This window comes from Sus scrofa, chromosome 13, assembly GCF_000003025.6.
Source record: "Sus scrofa isolate TJ Tabasco breed Duroc chromosome 13, Sscrofa11.1, whole genome shotgun sequence".
NCBI lineage: Eukaryota > Metazoa > Chordata > Mammalia > Artiodactyla > Suidae > Sus > Sus scrofa.
The window spans coordinates 82,751,551-82,772,337 of record NC_010455.5 but is presented as its reverse complement, the minus strand read 5'-3'; the positions used below and the strand labels follow the sequence as shown (position 1 = coordinate 82,772,337).

The 20,787-nt window shown below is 44.1% G+C and overlaps 1 protein-coding gene across 15 annotated transcripts in view; it reads left to right on the top strand.

Moving 5' to 3' along the window:
- TFDP2 (transcription factor Dp-2) overlaps nucleotides 1–19,892 on the top strand; it is a 185,345-nt gene extending 165,453 nt beyond the window's left edge. For 7 of the 15 annotated variants that reach the window (XM_021069551.1, XM_021069553.1, XM_021069555.1 and 4 more), the window contains 4 exons: nucleotides 4,177–4,328; nucleotides 9,352–9,518; nucleotides 13,533–13,638; nucleotides 13,854–17,206. In XM_021069551.1, coding sequence (XP_020925210.1) covers nucleotides 4,177–4,328; nucleotides 9,352–9,518; nucleotides 13,533–13,638; nucleotides 13,854–14,037 — 609 coding nt within the window. In that variant the 3' untranslated portion in view covers nucleotides 14,038–17,206. Of the gene's footprint in view, nucleotides 1–4,176; nucleotides 4,329–9,351; nucleotides 9,519–13,532; nucleotides 13,639–13,853 lie in introns of all 15 variants that reach the window. The other 8 variants (XM_021069559.1, XM_021069563.1, XM_021069566.1 and 5 more) reach the window with 2 other exon arrangements.

Below are 20,787 nucleotides of genomic sequence, written 5' to 3'. Positions count from 1 at the left end.
ATCCTCAACCCACTGAGCGAGGCCAGGGATCGAACCTATATCCTCATGGTTGCTAGTCAGATTCGTTACCCCTGAGCCACAACAGGAACTCCCATGACAAATTTTTTTTTCTTTCCTAAAATACTCACTTTGTCTTTTGGACAGAATGTGTTAAGTATTCTTACATATTCCAGATTTTTGTTATTCATGTTCGAGATGGTCATATTTGTTTTGTTTTTTTTTTTTCTTTCACATTCACATACACACCAAAGAGGCAAGAGAAAGGCCAGTAGCTCTTGCAGAGCTGTGTGTGGGCTGGGAAGGAAGCAGGACCAGGCGAGGCGCAGCAGCTGTTCCGCCCTCATCCGGCTTCTCTTTCTTACTGTTCCGTGTCTCCATCTCACACTGACCCCTGTGGGACCCACCTGAGGAGCTACCGCTGGAGCAGGCAATCTATGCATTTTTCATACTGGGTTTCCAAGATTAGGTTTTGTTTGAAGAGAGCATTCTGTTGCTTCTTAAACAAAAGCAAAACAAAACTCGAAAGCTGATGGTTTATTCCTGTGCTCCTCCCTGTGGAATTCTGCCTGATGGGATACCCGGCCTGCCTCGCTGTCACCGTCCCGGGCTGCCTCTCTGTAGTCCTTGTCCCCACATCCATATCTGCAGTATTTCTCTCCCAACTCACAGTCCCTAAACCTCTGTGCAAGGGCTTCCTCAGATTTCCTCAAAACCCTCATGGAGCCTTTGGAGCTTGATTTTTGGCATGTGTTATTATGAAAACCTGCTTATCAGTCTGCTTGTAAGTATCTGTTTATCAGAAGGATTTGTGCTGGGCAAGATTGTCCTCTTGTATGTATGTAGGGCTTTCCCATCTCGAGATGGCCAGCACTGAGAATGGAGGTGGTTTTTTTTTTTTTTTTCCCTTCCCCCCTGCTTATCTTTACACAATGAATTTTGCATTTTTTAAGTACCGTATTTCTTTTCCTTGAGTCTCTCCCAAACCAAATATTTATGGATGATTTCAGCCCAGGCGCAACCCAGCTGTCGACATTTAAAGCAGGTCTCTCTAAACATTAAAATGAAACCCAAAGTATCACTGAAAACAACTACTTCTGGTAGACAAACAGCTTATTTCTTCCTAATGTTTCCTTTTCCTTTCTTTCATCAAAGACCATTTATGAAGTTCTCGCAGAAAGTAAAATAAGCAGGTTGTCCCTGAACACCACGAGTTTGTCTTGCTGTGACCAAGCTAGCTTAATTTCTTTAACAAGTTAATGTCACAGCTGTTGACATCATACGACCCAAGTAACTTTTACCTACACGCCATCACTTCTCATTTATCCTTGGTGATAATGTAGGAGTGGGATGATGTGAGTAGGTTAGATTTACAGATAACCCAGGTGCCCTACTTTTATCAATACAGTTGTCCCTTGAAGCCCTTAAACCTTTTACAGAGCTACTAATGCAGAGCACAATGAACGAACACACCTGAAGCTGTTTAGCCTCTGTCAGTGAGCCTGGAAAAGAACAAAAGGCTGTGAGTTCCCTTGTGGCTCAACAGGTAAAGGACCTGGCGTTGTCACTGCTGTGGCTCAGGTTCAGTCCTTGGCCTGGGAACTTCTGCATGCCCTGGGTATGGCCAAAAAGAAAATAACAACAACAACAAAAGACCAAAAGAAATTAGTTCAAAACAAATGGGGAGTGGTATTTCTTTTTTACTCTCAAAATAACATATGTGTTTTTACTGCTTTCTTCACTTGAAAAATCTTTGCTGTCAAGGGAACATAGTATCGAACAATGAATCATAAATACATAAGAACTGTTACTTATCCCTGTTTATATCCCCCCCCATGCCAACCCCCTCCCAATGGCACTAGGACCACAAAGCTAGGCAAAATATAGGGGCGTCTCTGAGATGCTTTTTCTAGAAGAGAGCAGAAGTATTCAAACATACAATTCATTTCCCCAGTTTTACAGGTTCAGCATATTTTTTCTCCATATTAAGTGAAGGAAGTATTGAATATGAAATAGTCTTAGTTCATTAGCAGCAGAAAATAACACATAGGACCCAAGTAATGTTTGGTAATGAATGGTATCGACAGTGATGGTTTTGGGTAGTGACTTTTGGACACACTTTTAGGCCTAGAATATACTGGTGTCCCTTCTGTTTCGTGCATTTTCAAAAAGTAAATGTTTACTTTCCAGGGAGATAGCACCCAGCCATTTAAAAATAATAATTGTAACCAAACTTCAGTAAGGCCCAGAACCTAAAATAAACCACCTTAGAATAAGGCTATTGAAATGTAGAAAATAAACTCATCACTGCTGGGGGAGAAGATGGAGCAAGCCGAAGAAAGATTCCAACTTTAGTTTTTAAAACTAGTATCCGTTCTATGAGCAGATCAAAGACTTCAGTTGCCTAAGGTTTTTGTAACTGTGGGTTCTGCCTTATTTAAAAAGCGGTAGTAGGGACCAGGTCATGGAGATGTAGTTCCCTCGTCCCCTGAGACCTCGCCCTGGAAATGACCTTGCATCTTCTTTTGGTCTGACAGTGGGCCCCAGGGACTGGGGGCTCGCACCCTGCAGGCTGGCCCTACATCTGCCCTCTGCAGAGGGTCCAGGGGGAATTCACTGCCTACCCTTCCTGCCTTGTGGACAGTAGCTCCTCTTAAGCTAACTGGGCCATAGTTTCATGTTGATGGCAGAGCCATAGAGAGAAAGAAATTTCTGTGTGCAAGTCCATTTTCAAGCCTGTGCATTATTTCTGCCAACATCCCATTGGCCAAAGCAAATTACAAATCAAATGGTAGGGATGTAGGAGCAAAGAGAGAACTGTGACTTTTTTTGCCATCTATTACAATGATTACATTGAAATGTCGTTTTGTGCCAGAGGAAGCTATGGCCTCAAAATCCTGACAATGGTCTTGTAGGCAGACGGTGAACTGCCCCAGACAAGCATTCCACACAGTTGCTTGGGGGAGCAGTTCCAAATGATCTGCGACTACAGTGGCATCGTTAGAAGGAAGGGTCTGGCCTCTGAGGTGACTTTTGGGGCGGACAGTGCCCTCTTGGATGAAGGTTTTAGATGAGGGTTTCATCATGTGCTGGTTGGGTGGAACCAAGTCTGCCTTGAAAGTTTTACCTTGTGGTCCCCAAATGGAAAACAGTGGGGGGGCTGTGGTAGGAATTCCTTTTGTGGCTCAGGGGGTTAAGAACCTGACTAGTACCCATGAGGGTGCAGGTTCACTTCTTGGCCCTACTTAGTGGATTAAGGATCCTGCATTGCCACAACTTGCATGTAAGTCGAAGATGCAGCTCAGGTTTGATGTGGCTGGGGCATACGCTGGCAGCTGCAGCTCTGATTCGACCCCTAGCCTGGGAACTTCCATATGCTGCGGGTGCAGCCCTAGTAAGAAAAAGGGGAGGCGGGGGTCACTTTCTATGCCTTATGAGTAATGGTTATAACTAAAAGTAGCGAGATTCAGTGTAAAGATTCAGGCCTTGGTATATCTTAGAATCAGTTTCCTCATCTGGAAGATGTCAGGTGGGCAGAGGTTGGGCCAGGTTCCAGACTCTGCCCTCAGGATGCTTAGAAGTTCTGTGAAGGATCTCAGGTGAGGGCAGACCTGTTGGGGCTTAGGGCTCAGGACTCAGTCCCATGCATCCAGCCAGAGCAATGCTGCTTTCATCTGTTATATAAATAGTGGCTGTCCCAGAAGATGTCATTTGAAGAAAGGGTTCTGTGGCTTTATAAAATTTGCATATTTCTGGGCTAGACAATCTAAGAAGTGTATTTCATGCTAAGCTCTCAGGAGTCTGTGTTAGATAAATGAAAACAAGTCCACTTGGTGTCACTTTCTCTGTATTACTCACTCTATGAGTTGTGGGTGCACTGGCTTCTCCCAGATCTGTAAGATCCTGCTTTAGTGGGTGGTGGAAGCCATGGGCCCTATTATTTACATTAGGATACGTTAGACACCATTTAAGAGTATATTTTTCCCTTGAAATTTATTGAGTTGGATCGTTCTAATCTTTCTTCTTAAATATTTAATTTTAATTAACCCAGAGGTGAAAGGCCTCTTTAAATGCTCTCATTTTAAACTATATTTTAAGCGTATTCATCATAATCCATTTAGTTCCACCTCCTTTATCCACATGAAATGACTAAATGTATGTTTTTATTGATCATCACAGCAAATTGCTTTCAAAAACCTGGTACAGAGAAATCGGCAAAATGAACAGCAGAACCAGGGCCCTCCAGCTCTGAACTCCACCATCCAGCTGCCGTTTATAATCATCAACACAAGCAGAAAAACAGTCATAGATTGCAGCATCTCCAGTGACAAGTAAGTGGGGAACGAGCAGCAGAGTGCAGGGCTCACCTTCTAACGTTATGCCGAACAATTGCAAAATTAAGAGGGTTGTGCTCCAAGGCTGACTTCCTCAAGGCATATGAAACGGCTTTGCAGACATGGGGTGCCGTCACCTGCTAGTGCTTGCTCTGTCATTCACCCTCCGCAACCCCCTCTCTTGGGCCTGGCCCTGTGCTGCCTTTGTCATATGCATGGTGGTGCCCATGTATGTACATGTAGGTGGTGTAACTCTGGGCAGGTAAAGTAGAGCATCACTCAGGTAGGTTCGCTGGTGATTCACTGTCGTAGTTGATGCTGAGAATGGTTTAGATCAATGCTGCACTAAAGCAGTTGTTTTCCTTTGCTGTGTCAGAGTTGAGTGTGCTTCTCTTTATGATGAACGAACAGATGTGAAAATGCTAGATGTGTTCTCTGCTTTCTTTCTTATTTATCTCATCCTGTGAAGTCTGTACCTTTTGACCATCTTCATTCATTTCACTCACCCCCCATGTCTGGCAGGTTACCAGTCTGTTCTCTGCATCTGTGAGTTTGGTTTTGTTTTTTTTGTTTGTTTGTTTGTTTGTTTTTTTTGGTCTTTTCTAGGGCCACTCCCGTGGCACATGGAGGTTCCCAGGCTAGGGGTCTAATCGGAGCTGTAGCTGCCAGCCTATGCCAGAGCCACAGCAACGCGGGATCCGAGCCACGTCTGCAACCTACACCACAGCTCACGGCAACGCCAGATCTTTTAACCCACTGAGCAAAGGCAGGGATCGAACCCACAACCTCATGGTTCCTAGTCGGATTCGTTAACCACTGCGCCACGATGGGAACTCCTGAGTTTGGTTTTGGTTTTAGTTTTTGTTTTTTTAAGATTCCACTTATGAGATCGTACACTATTTGTTTTTCTCTTTTTGTCTCACTTAGCGTAATACTCTCAAGGGGCATCCATGTTGTTGCAAATGGCAGGATTTCCTTCTTTTTTTATGGCTGAATGACCCATTGTGTGTATACCCCACATTTTCTTTATCCATTCATCTGATGGTGGACACAGATTGTTTCCATGCCTCGGCTGTTGGAAATGATGCTGTAGGCAGTAAACATGGGAATGCAGGTTATCTGCTCAGGATTGTGATTTCCTTCAGATACATACCCAGAGGTGGGATTGCTGGGTCATTTTAATTTTTTGAGGAACCTCCATACTGTTTTCCCGAGCAGTTGGACCAGTTTACATTCCCACCAGTATGATTTTCATTTTAACTAAGATTGCTGCTACTGTTTATCATACTAGGTAAGCAGTAGCAGTTTTCAAATTACAGAATTTGTAATTTATTTTACTCTTCATGAAGACAGTAGTGGTCTTCAGGCTGTGACCATTATCGAGTTAGTTCAGGGCATAGGGTGCGGAGTGAGACAGATCCAAGTATGGATTGTGGCTCCCCCATTTAACTGCTCCAAGCTGTTTTCCTAAGAACTAATGGGGACCGTCCAAGGGTGTCTCATCACTTCGGTGGCTGCCATGATGCTTAAATAAGATGATGCCTCTAAGAGGTCTGACTCAAGGCAAGTGCTGCTGTCCCAAGGAGTCAGCATATAATTTGAGAGCAAAAGAAGGCTCAGTGATCACAGAGGCACAGCCCAGGACTGTTCCAGGGCTGGAACTGCTGGTTTCCTTAGAGCTAGGGTGTCACTAGGGGGCTAAATTTACCGTCGCTGGCGTTTCCCACTCTTTTCTCTAGCAGTGTTGCTTTCCTGTCTGTCCTGATTGCATACAGAGATTCTGGGTCACTTAAATAAGAAGGCACTTAAAAAAAAAAAAGGAGAAGGAGGAAGAAGAAGAAAAAATGAGGGTTTCAAAAGTATTTGATAATTAAGACTACAGACACAACTGGGAATTGTCAGGACCATGCAGGCTGTGAAGTCAGAAGATCCATTTTTCAGTCTTTCCTCTAACTACATAGTTTCTTAACCTCTCCGAGATCTCATTTCTTCCTCCATAAAAATAAGAATTAAAGCATTTATTTAACTTGCTGGTTTGCAAAGGTAAATCCCCAAAAGACCAGCCCACTGGTCAGTAAATGGTAGGTGTGTTAGTATTCACACACTTAAAATTCCTTACAAAAACCTATGTCTACAAGGACTGTTAACCATACTCTCTCATAAATCTGAGAATTCTAGAGAATGGTTAACATATTTTCAGGAAAAATGAACTGTTTTTGTGGGGAATTACTAAATTCTGTTCTTTGGTTCGTCTTAAGTCTAAAAAGAGTAGCAGGTTATCACAACATTGTATATCAACTGTACCTCAATAAAACTTAAAAAATGGAAAAGATAGGAGTTCTGGTCGTGGCTCAGTGGTTAACGAATCCAACTAGGAACCATGAGGTTGCAGGTTTGATCCCTGGCCTTGCTCAGTGGGTTAAGGATCTGGCTTTGCCATGAGCTGTGGTGTAGGTTGCACACGCGGCTCGGATCCCGTGTTGCTGTGGCTCTGGCGGAGGCCCGCGGCTACAGCTCCTATTAGACCCCTAGCTTGGTTTCTCCATTTGTCGTGGGAGCGGCCCTAGAAAAGGCAAAGAGACCAAAAAAAAAAAAAAAAAAAGGAAAAGATAAATAAAAAGAGCAGCAGGAAAGTCTGGGGACCAGTAGCCTAAAGGATTTATGGATTCTCTTCATCTCAGGCAGGGGTTCTAGTGAGGTTTCCTTCTTGGGTGGTTACTGACTCCGCCCTTTCCTCGCCCTCCCCTGAGTGAAAGAGGCACTAAGCTGCCTGAAGCTTGTCATTCAGGGTGGGGTCGTAAAGCCTGGTCTTCTGGTTATTTTGGTGATGTAGTCTTTCACCCTTAGCCGGGAGGCTTTCCCCCAATGAGGATTACATTTACAAAACTATCAGCTTTTAATGTATGCCTGAAATCATCCCTGTTGCAGGCATCCACTCCAGTTTGTGTGTGTGTTTCTGAAAATGTTAATGTACTTTATTCAACTTTATATACTTCAAATTACTTCAGTATGCCATTTTGCTTTAAATTGAAAATTGTGCCCTGATCTAAGATCTGGCATAAAAAGTTTTACACTTACCTGATTTTAATAGAATTTCGTGACACTGTAAGCCCACCATTGTCCCAGAACTTTGACCTACACTCTGTCCCCAAGGGCATGCCAGGGGCTAGGAGTCAAAAAGACTGTTTCTCCTTACCGTCGCCTTATTATTAAAAGCCTGTGTCAGGCAGCCAGGCATCCTGATTTGGTACTTTTCAAAGACATTCGGAAATGTGCGATGTATTATATGTGACACTTTTTCCCTAAGGCATTGTTACTCCTTAGGCCTTCAGGAATTGGGGGGCTGGGAGTTGTGAGTGTACCTTCCATTTATTGCTCATCTAAGGTGTAGCTAACACTTGACTCAGGAAAGTGAAACATCCAAAATCTTTTTTCCTTAATCCTAGGTCAGCTCATACTAGGAATATAGATATTAAGAAGGTTCTCTTTTTGTGGGTTTTTTTTTAAAATGATGCTTCATTTGCTTTATTTTTATTTAAGTATAGTTGACAATACAGTATTAGGTTTCAGGTGTGCTACACAGTGATTTGACATTTGCATACATTACAAAATGATGACCACGATAAGTCTCGCAACCATCTGTTCCTGTAAAACTTATATCATTGACCATATTCCTTATGCCATATATGATACCTCCTTGGCTTATGTATTTTATACCTGGAGGTTTGTGCCTTTACTCAGCTTCACCTCTTTCACCCACCACCGCCTCACCTCCCCTCTGGCAGCCACCCATTTGTTTTGCTGTATCTGTGAGCCTATCTTCATTTCATCTGTTTATTTTTTAGATTCCACACATGAGTAAGATTGTATGGTATTTGTCTTTCTGTCTGACTTACTTCACTTACCTTAATACCCTCCAGATCTATCCATGTTATCAATGGCAAGGTTTTTTTTAATGGCTGAGTATAATATTCCTGTGTGCGTGCGTGTACACACACCACATTTTCTTTAGTCATTCATTTATTGATGGGCACTTAAGCTGCATCCATATCTTGGCTATTGTGAAGATTACCTCAGTGAGGAGTTCCCATTGTGGCTCATCAGAAATGAACCCAACTAGTATCCGTGAGAATGCGGGTTTGACCCCTGACCTCGCTCAGTGGACTAAGGATCTGGTGTTGCCATGAGCTGTGGTATACTGCATGTGTGGCTCAGATCTGGCGTGGCTGTGGTGTAGGCTGGCAGCTGTAGCTCTGATTCAACCCCTAGCCTCGGAACTTCCATATGCCTTGGGTGCAGCTCTAAAAAGAAAAAAAAAAGACTACTTCAGTGAACATTGGATACGCACATATCTTTTTGAATTTTTGTTTTCTTTGAGGAAACACTTAGAATTGCTGGATTGTATGGCTATCCCATTTTTAATTTTTTGAGGTAACCTCCATATTGTTTTTCACAGTAGCTGCACCAGTTTACATTCCCAGCAACCATGTAGAAGGGTTCCCTTTCTCCCCATCCTTGTCAGCATTTGCTATTTGTTGTCTTTTTGATGATAGTCATTCTGACAGGTGTGAGGTGGTGTCTTTGTGGTCTTGATTTGTATTTCCCTGATGCGTAGTGACGTTGAGCATTTTTCCATGAGTCTTTTGGCCATTTGTAGGTCTTCTTTGGAAAAATGTCTACTTGGAAAGGCTTCCTTAATATTTTATCTGTTGTGACAAACCCATAGACAACTTCGAACAGTACTGGATTTAGACCAAAATTTCTGTCTCCAGTTTGCAGCAGTTTAATGAGGCATGAAATTTATGGATGCCTTTTGTCTGTCACAGGAGAATTGTTTGAGTTGGGAAAGTGGTTTATTTGAGATGTCATTCTTCTGAACCCAGCAGAATGACTCATTGCTCTAAATGGTGATGATTTCTAGTACATCCTCATTCTTATTTTTGATTATACAGAGCTCAAAACTATTTAGACTCCCCTAATACCACGCAGAAGCCCATTTTAACTTTGTTTCCTGATGCAGGTTTGAATATCTTTTTAATTTTGACAACACCTTTGAGATTCATGATGACATAGAAGTGCTGAAGCGGATGGGGATGTCCTTTGGCCTGGAGTCCGGCAAATGCTCTCTGGAGGATCTGAAACTTGCTAAATCACTGGTGCCAAAGGCTCTAGAAGGTTATATCACAGGTATGTTAACTAGTGCTTTCAAGTGTTGTGCTTGATTAGATATCAGACCTTAACTTGTTGAAACCTTTCTCATAGAAAATTAAAGCCCGCTGTATTCTCGTCGTCCATCCTCTGCCCTTCCTACCCCCAAATGTAACCTGTCTTTTGTATTTCTTACTTACCACTTGCTTTCCTTTACAAATACACAGTAGGCTAGAAACAATTTATTATTTAGTTTTGCCTCATTCTCACCTTTATATAAATGGAATCACAGTAATATATTCTTTGGTGATTTAACTTTTTTCACTCGGTGTCATGTTCTTTAGATTTGGCCACACGATTTAGTTTAGCTGTCATTCATGTTTTTTTTTTTTTTTTGGTTTTTAGTACTGCTCCTGTGGCATATGGAGGTTCCCAGGCTAGGAAATCAGAGCTGTAGCCGCAGGCCACAGCCACAGCAATGCCAGATCTGAGCCTCGTCTGCAACCTACAATCACAGCTCATGGCTACGCCAGATCCTTAACCCACAACCTCATGGTTCCTGGTTGATTTGTTTCCGCTTTGCCATGATGGGAATTCCAATTTATGCATTTTTACTGCTCTATAGAATTCCCTTATGTGATGTATCATTATTTGTTTGCTTTACTGACAATAAACCTTAAGTTTTGTTTCCAGTTTCTTGATATTTAAAGTGCGAGTTCAAACACTCCTATAACTGTATTCCATTGACCATGTGCAGGTGTAAAGAGACTGCTGGGTCAGAGTGTGTACCTTCCTTGTTGCTAGATAAAGCCACAGCTTCTGATTTGATGTCGCCTAGTTAATACTCTCACCTGCAGAGTAGAAGTGTTTTCTCTTCCCAGGCAGGTGAACGTGAAATGGTTTCACTGTAATTTTTTAAAATCAAGATTGAATTCATGTACCATCAAATACACCATTTTAAAGTGTACAATTCAGTGATTTTTAATACATTCACAACGTTGTGCAGTCATCACCATTAGTCATTTTATCACTACCAAAAGAAACCCCGCATGCATTAGCAGTCCCCTCATTGCTCCATCCCTCCCGGTTCCTGGCAGCCTCTAGCTTCCTGTCACTGGGGGCTTGTCTGTCCTGGGCCTTTCATGCAAGTGGAATCATACAATATGTAGCCTTTGTGACTGACTTCTTTTACTTAGTGTAATGTTTTTAAGATTTATCCATGCACTATCAGTACTTTATTCCTTTTTATTGCTGTTTTTGTGAACATTCATTAGCTGGAGGTCATGGGGATTGTTTTCACTTTTTGGCTATTGTGAACAATTTGCTAGAAACATTCTTAAGCTTTGGATTCTGTTGGGTGTATACCTAGCTTTGGAATTGCAGGGTCATATGATAACTATATTTAACATTCTGAGGAAGTGCCAAACTATTTGCCAAAGCAGCTGTACCATTTTACAATCCTACCAGCAATATATGAGGGTTCTGCTTTCTTCTTATCCTTCTCAACACTTGTTATTGTTCATCTGTTTTATTATAAACCTCCTAGTGAATGTGAAGTGGTGTTTCACTGTGGTTTTGATTTGCATTTTCCTAATAACTAATGATGTTGAGCATCTTTGCATGTGCTTGTTTCCTGGCTATTTTTATATCTCCTTTGGAGAAATGTCTCTTCAGAGCCTTTGCCTATTTTAAAATTGGGTTGCCTTTTCTTTGTGAATTATCAGAGTATACCTGAAAATGCTATGTTTTGCATGTTCTAAAATTCATTTTTCACTGATTCAGAAATCTTTGATTGTCCTAATTCCTAAGATTGTGGTATATTCTGCACATACAATTTGGATGTATAGACAAAAGCCTTCTTTTGCTTTTGCCGGTTTCCTTCTTTTTTAAGTATTACTACCTGGAATTTCATATCATGTTTTAAAGTTATTTTAATACTGATTAGGTATATTAGTATCATTCTAAGGTATATTGAGCCAAATATAAGCAAAAAAGTAATGTTTTATTTTGTTTTTGTTTGATGCTTTTGGCTCTTTGGTCATAACAAAAATTTGGTGATTTGAGATTTCATTCCTGTTGGATTTAGTTCTTAAAATTCGCACCATTCACCTCCCCCAGTGTGACGCCCCCTTCCTGCCCTTCAGCCACTCAGTACCGAATCTTCACCCCCACCCCCTCCAGAAGGACCTGCTGTTTTATTAGCGGGTCAGTCATCCTGGCTGTCCAGCAGGGTCTGCATAAAGACCTTACTCCATAAATCACCAGGACTCTATTTTAGCTCATTCTTGGTGAAAAGACTCAGGGTGATGAGACAGGCTCTGTGGTTTTGATCTCTCTGTGACCTCATTTGCAGACTGGGGGACAGACTTTCTGGTTAGTTCAGAAGCAGAAACATGTGCCTTTGTGAGCAGAGGCACAGGGTGGCTCTGGAGGAGGATTGTGAGAACTGTTGTGTGGGTTCTATGATGATGTGAAAGGCTTTTCAGAGCCATTGTGAAAAGAGAATGTATCAATAGCTGTGTTCTGACAGAAGGTTTCCACACATACTAATTAATATTTAGCACAGGATTCTGGCTTTAATTTCATCATGTACCGACTTGTTCTTATTGTATGTATTTAAAGTCTGCTATTCTTTTTAGCATTGAAGGTTTTTTTTTGTTTTTTTTTTTTTTTCCCCCACAGCTGCCTTAGTTAGCCTGTGAAGAAAAGATTCACAAGGCCATTTTAAGATTAATGTAGTCATTTAATTTACTCTTTTCCTACGTGGGAAGCTTCTCACTTGGTCAGATGGTGCTAGGATAGCAGTTTCCAATCCCAGTACACGGTTTCTTTTCTTTTTTGCACAGTAATCATAAAACTCTTTCGATTGAATGTAATAAAAGCTTGTTTTGGCAGATTACATTTTCTGAGCATATATTTGGTCTTATCTTACAGTGTAAATCAATTTCTTTCAGGAATTCATTTCTAACTATCTCCTGTTTTGTAAACTCACTCTTGAAAAAGATGATACTCATTTAGTATCACTTAGATCTTGTATGTTCCAGTCACTGCCTTCTTTAACATTCTAGATAAGGCTATAAGTGTTAAACAAGTAAAATTTCAGTAAGAATTGGTCAAGGTTGGGAGTTCCCTTGTGGCTCAAGTGGGTTGAGTATCCAGCATTGTCACTGCTGTGGCTTAGGTTTGATTCCTGGCCCAAGAACTTCCGCAGCCTGCAGGCTTGACCAAAAAAAAAAAAGACTGAATTAGTCATGGTTGTGATAGAAGAAATATGATAAATTTGTAGAAAATAAAGTTACAAGGATCTATCCAGAATATTTTATGCAGACTAAAACAGTAGTGCCTGGCTCACTTTCAAGAAAAACTGCATATGGCCTCTTAAAATTTAAGGTTTAGTTCAAGTTATAAAGCAGAGGATACCAGGAAAGAGAATAGGTCTTTGATGAACAGTAGCCCTGAGCGCACTACAAGGCACTTGAAAAGATGGTGCGTGAGGGTTTTGGCCAAAATTTCTCTGTCTGACAAGATACTCTTAAAATTTAAGGTTTAGTTCAAGTTATAAAGCAGAGGATACCAGGAAAGAGAATAGGTCTTTGATGAACAGTAGCCCTGAGCGCACTACAAGGCACTTGAAAAGATGGTGCGTGAGGGTTTTGGCCAAAATTTCTCTGTCTGACAAGATACTCTGACCTGACTTTTTCAGCCCCTCCTGCTCTGGTTCAGCCCCGGCCAGAGGCTTTTGTGGCGAGTCCAGCGGGTGTCCAGGAATTGTACACCTATGACTGCTCAGTGAGCTGCCCTCTCTTACGTAAGAAAAAAGAATGAAGAGAGTCTGATCAGTTTTAATTTAAATTCTTTCCTGCTGTTGTCTGCCTTTCGGTACTGCCTCTCCCCCTCCCCTCTTGTGTTCTAGAAATTTCTTTTTTCCAAGCTGAGGAAACCTGGGTTCTTCCGGGGGCAGGAGACTCGTCCAGCTATAATTCAGACCAGACCTTAACAAAAGCAGCCACAGAACTTAACAGCGCCTATGTCTGTTTTTGTTTTCTCCTGTAGATATCTCCACAGGACCTTCTTGGTTAAATCAGGGACTGCTTTTGAATTCTACCCAGTCAGTTTCAAATTTAGACCTGACCACTGGTGCCACCCTGTCCCAATCAAGGTATGTATTTTTTCGGGGTTAGAAAGGTGAGCCACCAGGCCCTGACCCTCTCTGGAGGGGAGGAGAGCTGGCATGTGGCTGCCCACCTGGCCCGGGGCAGATTCTGGCAGAGCTGCCAATGGCCCCTCCTTTCCCGGTGCTTTTATTCCTGTGTTTTGCAAAGCTTAAAACATGTACCACATTAATGAGCCTGTGTGTTTTTAATTGTTTGCTAGTGTAAACCAAGGGTTATGCTTGGATGCTGAAGTGGCCTTAGCAACGGGGCAGTTCCTTGCCCCAAACAGTCACCAGTCCAGCAGTGCGGCCTCTCACTGCTCTGAGTCCCGAGGCGAGACCCCCTGTTCCTTCAACGACGAAGATGAGGAAGATGACGAGGAGGATTCCTCCTCCCCAGAATAAAGACAGGCGCAAACCCGCGTTTTACTATTTGATGCTCATGTGTGTTTTTAGTGTGAGCTCTTGTTTTTGAAATGATCGCTTCAGTCTTTGCCTTTGTTTGCACTGTGTGTTCAGTGAAAACTAGGGAAACACAATAAGCAAATTACACGAAGGCTGAGATGAGTGAGATGAAAGCTAACGTAGTGTGAATGAAAACTCTGAACAGCAGAGCAGTAGATCACATGGCAAACAAAGCGTGTGCTCTGAGGTGATGGAGGGGAGAGGCCCAGAGCCACTGCAGCATGAATGCGGCGCATTTATCTTCCGAGAGGCGGGGACTTTGTTTCCCCCCTCGCCCACCCACACAGCCTCCTTAGAGAACCACCCCATCCCACTTCACAGGCCGGAGGAGCTGTGCCGTGAGGGGTGGGGCCCGCGACCCTCGGGGCACAGATTGAACTGCTGAACTAGTTGACAGTCTAGCCAAGGTGCTTTACGCATCTGCTGCCTTAGACGGCTTCTAGGAAGGAGCGAGCGCTAATTCCAAGTACTTAAGTGACATTTAGAATAATTGATAGTCAAACTGAACTTATCACTGTTAGCCAATGCATTGGTGCATAGAATTTTCTAGGGCTACTTCTGGAAGCCAAAATAGAATAGCGTTTCCATGTGCATTAAATACTTTGCCAGCACTGCCTTTCGCCAGCATTCTAAATCTGGAATTTTACACAGAAGGAAATCTGTCATTTTAATCAAAGCTATGCATTTCATACAGCGTTTTCATTTAAAACAGAGAAACAAATCCCCATGACCAAACTGCTTGCTTACAGTTCCCTGTAGTATAATTGTATGATTTCACCCAGTGTGCAATTTGTGAAAATGAACTGTCATTACTTTTGTCTTAAAAGTATTTCAAGAATATGAACAGCTATGTTTTCCTGTACACGTCACCTTTTGTACATTCTCCTTAATCAAAATGACCATATTGAGTTTATTACTGGGTAAATTGCATTTCAAACTAACCTGATATTCAGGGTTCCACAGAAACACAGAAATATAGAGCACGTGCAGTAAGTAGAGCAGGATGCAGACAGCGGTGTCAGAGCCCAGGATGCCGCTAGGGGTCGCCGTGCTGCTGGGCTCAGTTACACACACACACACCGCCCCCCCCCACCCCGTAGGAGCACAGAAGCATCTGCTGCCAGGGCCAGTCCCCGACTTCAGTTCACGTTAAGGACTTGGAAGGGAGCAAATGATAATGGGAAATTAAGTCTTGGACTTGAATCATATTGATTTGCCCTTAGTTATGCATCCAGCATCTGTGGGTGGAGCACTGAGCTCAGCCCAAACCCCTTCTTTTCTAAATCCCACAGGGAAGCGCAGATGCCTCCTGAGGCCTCTTTAAAGCTCTGTTGCCCTGCTGACAGTAAGCTGAGGAGAAGGACCTGACCGACCTAAAGAGCTAATAAATACACAAGAACATATAATATTAAGTTCCTCTGAGACAAAGCCCATTCTGTCAGAAATAAGCCTAGTGCAGACTGAGCATTCAGCAGGGAGGGAGTTGTGGCAGCCTGGGTTCCAGGCACAGCTCTGAGGCTGGGGGTGGGGGCAGGAGCCCACCGGCCTCCAAGAGACGATCTGACTGGACGCTCATGAGGTGCACAGTCAACTAAAACTGGGTCTCCTTCAGGCTGTCTCTCCTTTTACCAACCCCAACCTTTCTCATCTCTGTACTTAAAAGGGGCCCAGCAGGGATGCAGAGAGGCCAAGGGCCACAGCTAGCTTTTCAGACTTCAAAATACCCCTTCTTGGGGTATACTCCCTTCTCTGTTCTCTGCTGCTGCTGATAAAACAGGTTTCAAAGAAAAAGCAACCAAAGACTCAGCATAAGTGGCCTCTGATCCTCAGTGAGGTGTTCGGGTTACTGCTGAGGGCGTGCACCAGAGTCACACTGTGGTCACCAGGACTCGTCACTGGTACAAAGCTTTACCTGAGCAGAAAACGAGATTGAGATGTTTAGAAGGAGAAATCCTGTTACTCTCTTTCTCCCCTAAACAGATGTAGCTGGGTCTGAAGTTCATCACTCAGGTACCATTTCATATAGAAATCAAAAGGAATGTTAGGAAATTGTAGTTACAACATCCACGCTGCTTTACGGGAGCAGCACTTGGGGTTATTTGCACCCGCACATGTCCTCACACACCCTCCCAGGTCATGTTCTGCTTTGAGGGGAGTTCAGGAGGCCTTTTTCCCTGAGGACCACTTTAGTGGTGACCCTTCCAGTGCACTGGACCACCAGCCAGTGAATTCGAGCTACCCTCCACACTCAGGCAGACGGCAGCAAGCCTGCCCCATTTGGCCCCAGGGTGGGAAGGGTCCACATCACTGTTCACAGCGCCCAGGCGCCTACCAGGCCTCCCTTCCCCTTCTGTCTCATGCATGTCATCTTTTCTTTTGACGACAAGGTGGTGAAAACAGCCTCAGTAAGTGTTGGTCTAAACTGTGCCTTATGATCACGGGGGACCTTGGGGAGGGGGGGCCAGGAAAGAGAGGACTAAGACGATGACTCCTCACCTCTCAGCGACACCTGCCACCCCTGCCAGACTTTACAAATAATGACCCCGTGTTTTGTCCCCTTCAAGTTAATGTTTTGTAGAAGTGGCGGGGAGAAAACTGTCGGCAATTTCTGGCATTTTACGCCGGGATAGAGAGTGACTCCTCATTAGCAAGATCTATAGCTGTAACCATTACTCTGTGTACGTGGGAAGTGATGCCAATGTTAGCCTCAGACACACACTGGCCTCTACAGATGATTCAGATGGAGCTTTTCCACAAAGGAGCAGCTCACTGGAGCCATGCAGATATCACAAACTTGACTGATCGCTAAAACACAACCCTCTCTGGGCTACTCAGGTTGTTGAGACAGCCACGTTTGGATATAACGTAGGCCCTGGGACTGGGTGGGTGTCCGTGGCGGCAGGGAAGTGCCTCAGAACCACATGCAGAGGGAGAAACCTGGTTAGCTTCACGGGTGACTCACTTCTAGTGCCCTTTAATACTAGCAAGCCCCTCCCGGCGGGCACATGGGTGAGACAGACCTGAAGGCCACAGTGGTCCCTGCAGCTGGGGCTGGACAGTGGCGGTGAGGATTTAACCCAGTAAGTGTTTGAGGGAATAGAGAGCAGAAGACATTCAGATTGATTAGTGCTAGGGAAAAAAAGGACAGGGCCATGGGACAGAGGGGGAAAGGTGCCTTTGGCTGGTGGTGTTGGGGGAAGGCCACCTGAGAAAGTGACTATTGTTCTGAATCAGACAATTAATTGAAAGCCATCTCTACCCCATACTGTGCACTTGGAATCTCTGCTAAACTCCTAAGGCCCCACTGTTCCAGCTTTAAGAGCATATATTTTGGAGTCTATTAGGGTATTTTTAAGATTAAAAAAACAAACCACTACCAGCAGTATCCATAAACTAAGAACATTCTAACCCATGAGGTTCTCATTATTAGCTTTGTTACCTTCCGATCGAACCTACACGATAGAGAAGTGATTAGAAATGGAACTTTTCTAGGTGTTCTAGTTTTACAAGTTGTTAGATACATAAAAATCTACTTTTTATATCCGATACATAAAAGAACCTTTTACCCTGCACGTGGACCGGCTTTAGTGGCACTAAAGACTATCTAAGGACCGTTTCCCCAGGTAGGTTCCCCAGTTCAGGCGCCCAGCCAGGGAGATGGTTCACATGTTTGCATCGGGACCCACAGTGGTGCCAGGGCTTCAGCCTCAGCCCGGCCTCCCTGCCCGCTGGTTCACAGTGCATACAATGTCCTATTCGGTTGCCTAACTTCCACTCAAGTCAAACACCATTACTCAAAAGGAAAAAGTGTCTGATGTTACGATTTTACCTTTTTCTAAGAAATTCAAGCTACTTGCCCACCTAATTACATTTCTCAGGAATGAGCCAAGTTGTCCCTGAAAAATTGTGCTTAAATAACCTTTAGGATCCAGTTTTCCCACCCACATCCACACTCATGCTGTGCTAAGGAAGAAAAAGCAGGGGCACAAAACTTCGCCCCTCCAGGAATCCTTGGCAAGTACAGAAGCTTTTAGTGGCAGCAAAGGTCCACTGCCCATGAGCACAGTGGGCACTTAGCAGTGTCCTGAAAAGCCGTACTGAGATAGGAGAAAGTGTATTCACTTACTTCGGCGCAGCTGTTCTTTCAGAAAGAATCTTGCATCGTTCTTTACACAAAGCCCGTGAATCTCATGCTGTCTTGACCCCTGGCTATTCCAGCAGCGGGGACTTTGTTCCTCCTTGCTTGGAACTGCCTTAGAAGCCAGTGTAGCTGAAACAGGGGCAGTTCTCGCCCCTTCTCCACCAAGGGCCTAGAATTGAGAACTCTTCTGCCCGACTCATTCAGGTGTATGAAGCAAACCCAGAGCTAAACCTGCCCGGTGCCCCTCAGCCCGTCTGCCAGGGCCCACACCACACCCAGAATCTCCTTCCTGTGAGGGCCACTTTGCCTCCTCCAAACCAGGCCCTCACCACAGCCCTTCCAGAGGGCTCTTGGATCAGCATCAGCCCCCTGTCACAACAAGTGCTAAACAACTGAGGAGCAGGAGCGGGACTTGGCTCAGGAGTCCCAGCGTGAGGCTGTGCTCTCAGATCTGGACCTCCCAGCTCAGAAGGTCCAGGCTTAGTCACACCTGGGAAGAAACCTGTTCCCCCGGGCAGATGCATCACGCACACTGGAGGTTCCTGGCCCCTCTCATCCCATGCTAGCTTATTTCTGTCCATTTCCATCTCAACCTAACAAGGAACTGTCCCTCAGTCATCACTTTGTTGCTTCAAACTCACCATTTTGTCACTTACATTTGCCATCTTCACCATCTGATAACTAGTGATGGTTCTGGTTGCTCCCCAATGGGGCCAAGACTTTTTCTCATATGAAAAGTCTCTGGGGAACCCAGATTCTTTTCCGCTAAGGCTTTGCTGAGCACACTGCAGTTCTGTTTTGCCCAGTAGTGCCATGGCGGGTTCAACCATCCAGTGTCCTGAAAAGTGGAAGTACCCAGCCGCACCGGAGCTTGGAGGACCGCGGCAGCTCAGTCCCCTGAGTTCCTCGAGGCGGCTGTTGGCCGTCACCATCCTGTTAGACAGAAAGAAGGGCTGTAAGCCCCAAGCCCCAGTTAGTTCACCTTGTCATTTGGAGATGTCCTACTCTGATCATATGCTATCAGGTTTTATTTCCAGGAAATTTAGTTGCTTTTTTTCTGCATGAAGGAGAAACATCATGGTGCCACATGCTTTAAAGCAATTGAAATGAGAGATATAAGGGGAAAATGCAAACACCATATCCGACCTGCCTAATGTAGACTTTATTAGATCAATGTACCTAACCTAATATGATGTATTATTTTGTAGCATCTCAAACTTTGTAAATAAATACCATTATTTTTATATGGAAATTTTATAGAAGAGCTATTTCTGTATACTTAATTATTCCTGGATTTTCTGAATTGCTTCCAATAGGTAATGGACAAGCCCTAATCTGTGTTTCTGGTAAGGATGGTTCAAGGACCACCCACGGCATAAATGACGGGGGGGAGGGAGAGTTTCTAAATTTTCCATCCCTAGGACCCACCACAGCGGCTCACTCTAAAGCTCTGAGGGTTGGGCCTGGGAAGCTGTATTTTTAATAAACTGAGTGATGGTTTTTGCCCATTAGTGTTGTACCTTTGTCCATCACGTAAGATTAAAAGAAGGAAAGAATAAGCATTTGAAATTGTACTTGAGGAAAAAATGTTATCAGACTGTTCTATGATTTGAATGAGATGTACTATATAGAAAAAATAAATAATTAAAAAAAATAGTAGTCTCATCATTAGCAGGCTGACGGAAGGGTTAGTGGATATTGTGGTGCCCTGCCCAGCCCCTGCCCCAGCCGTGCCCTTCCCACAGGAACTGCCCTCAAGAGGGAGCTTCCTCACTGAGGTCACACCACATGCAAACAGGGAGATGGTAGAGAAGCCCAGCCTCTTTGCCCCAACTCAGGGTATCTGAAGGGCCTTCTCAGCTTCAGGTGCCCCATGGCATTGGATGGTTCCTCTGGCAACTGTGTCCTCACCCTGCTCTACTCATAGGTCATGTTCCACGTCTCACCTGGGATGGAAATGTGTCAGATGGTTAAAGGTTTTCTGTTAGAGACCTTTATAAGGTCACTTTACAGCAATGTAGAAATGACTGAATTGAATAGTTTTTTAGGGAAAACGTGTCTCTTCCCTTTAACCAAACCAGCATCAGAGGGAACAGCTACAATGATGAGTAGAGTGCTCCCAGGCCTCAGGAGCCCCCCACCCTCCTCTTCTGCTCAAACATCTTGGGGAGAGGAAGGGGCCCTGGTTAAGGCTGTCATAACATGTAGTCTGAGCTGGGTGCTTGGCAGGCATGTGGACAGAGGAGGGTTTGAAGCTGCTGGGGATCACAGAATGGGGCCACGTCTTAAACTCTAGGACCTGGTTAAGGAAATGATTGAATGTTGGAGTGGGGAGCCAGTGCCCAGCTCTTACCCCAAGGACTTCCTGGGGTGGTGAGCTTGAACTGCTATCATGTCTTCTCTGCTTCTTCTGTCCTACTGTAGCTACTTTTTTTTTTTTAAGGCTATACCCGTGGCATACGGACGTTCCCAGGCTAGGGGGTCTAATTGGAGCTGCAGCCGCCGGCCTACGCCAGGGCCACAGCAACACCAGATCCAAGCCGTGTCTG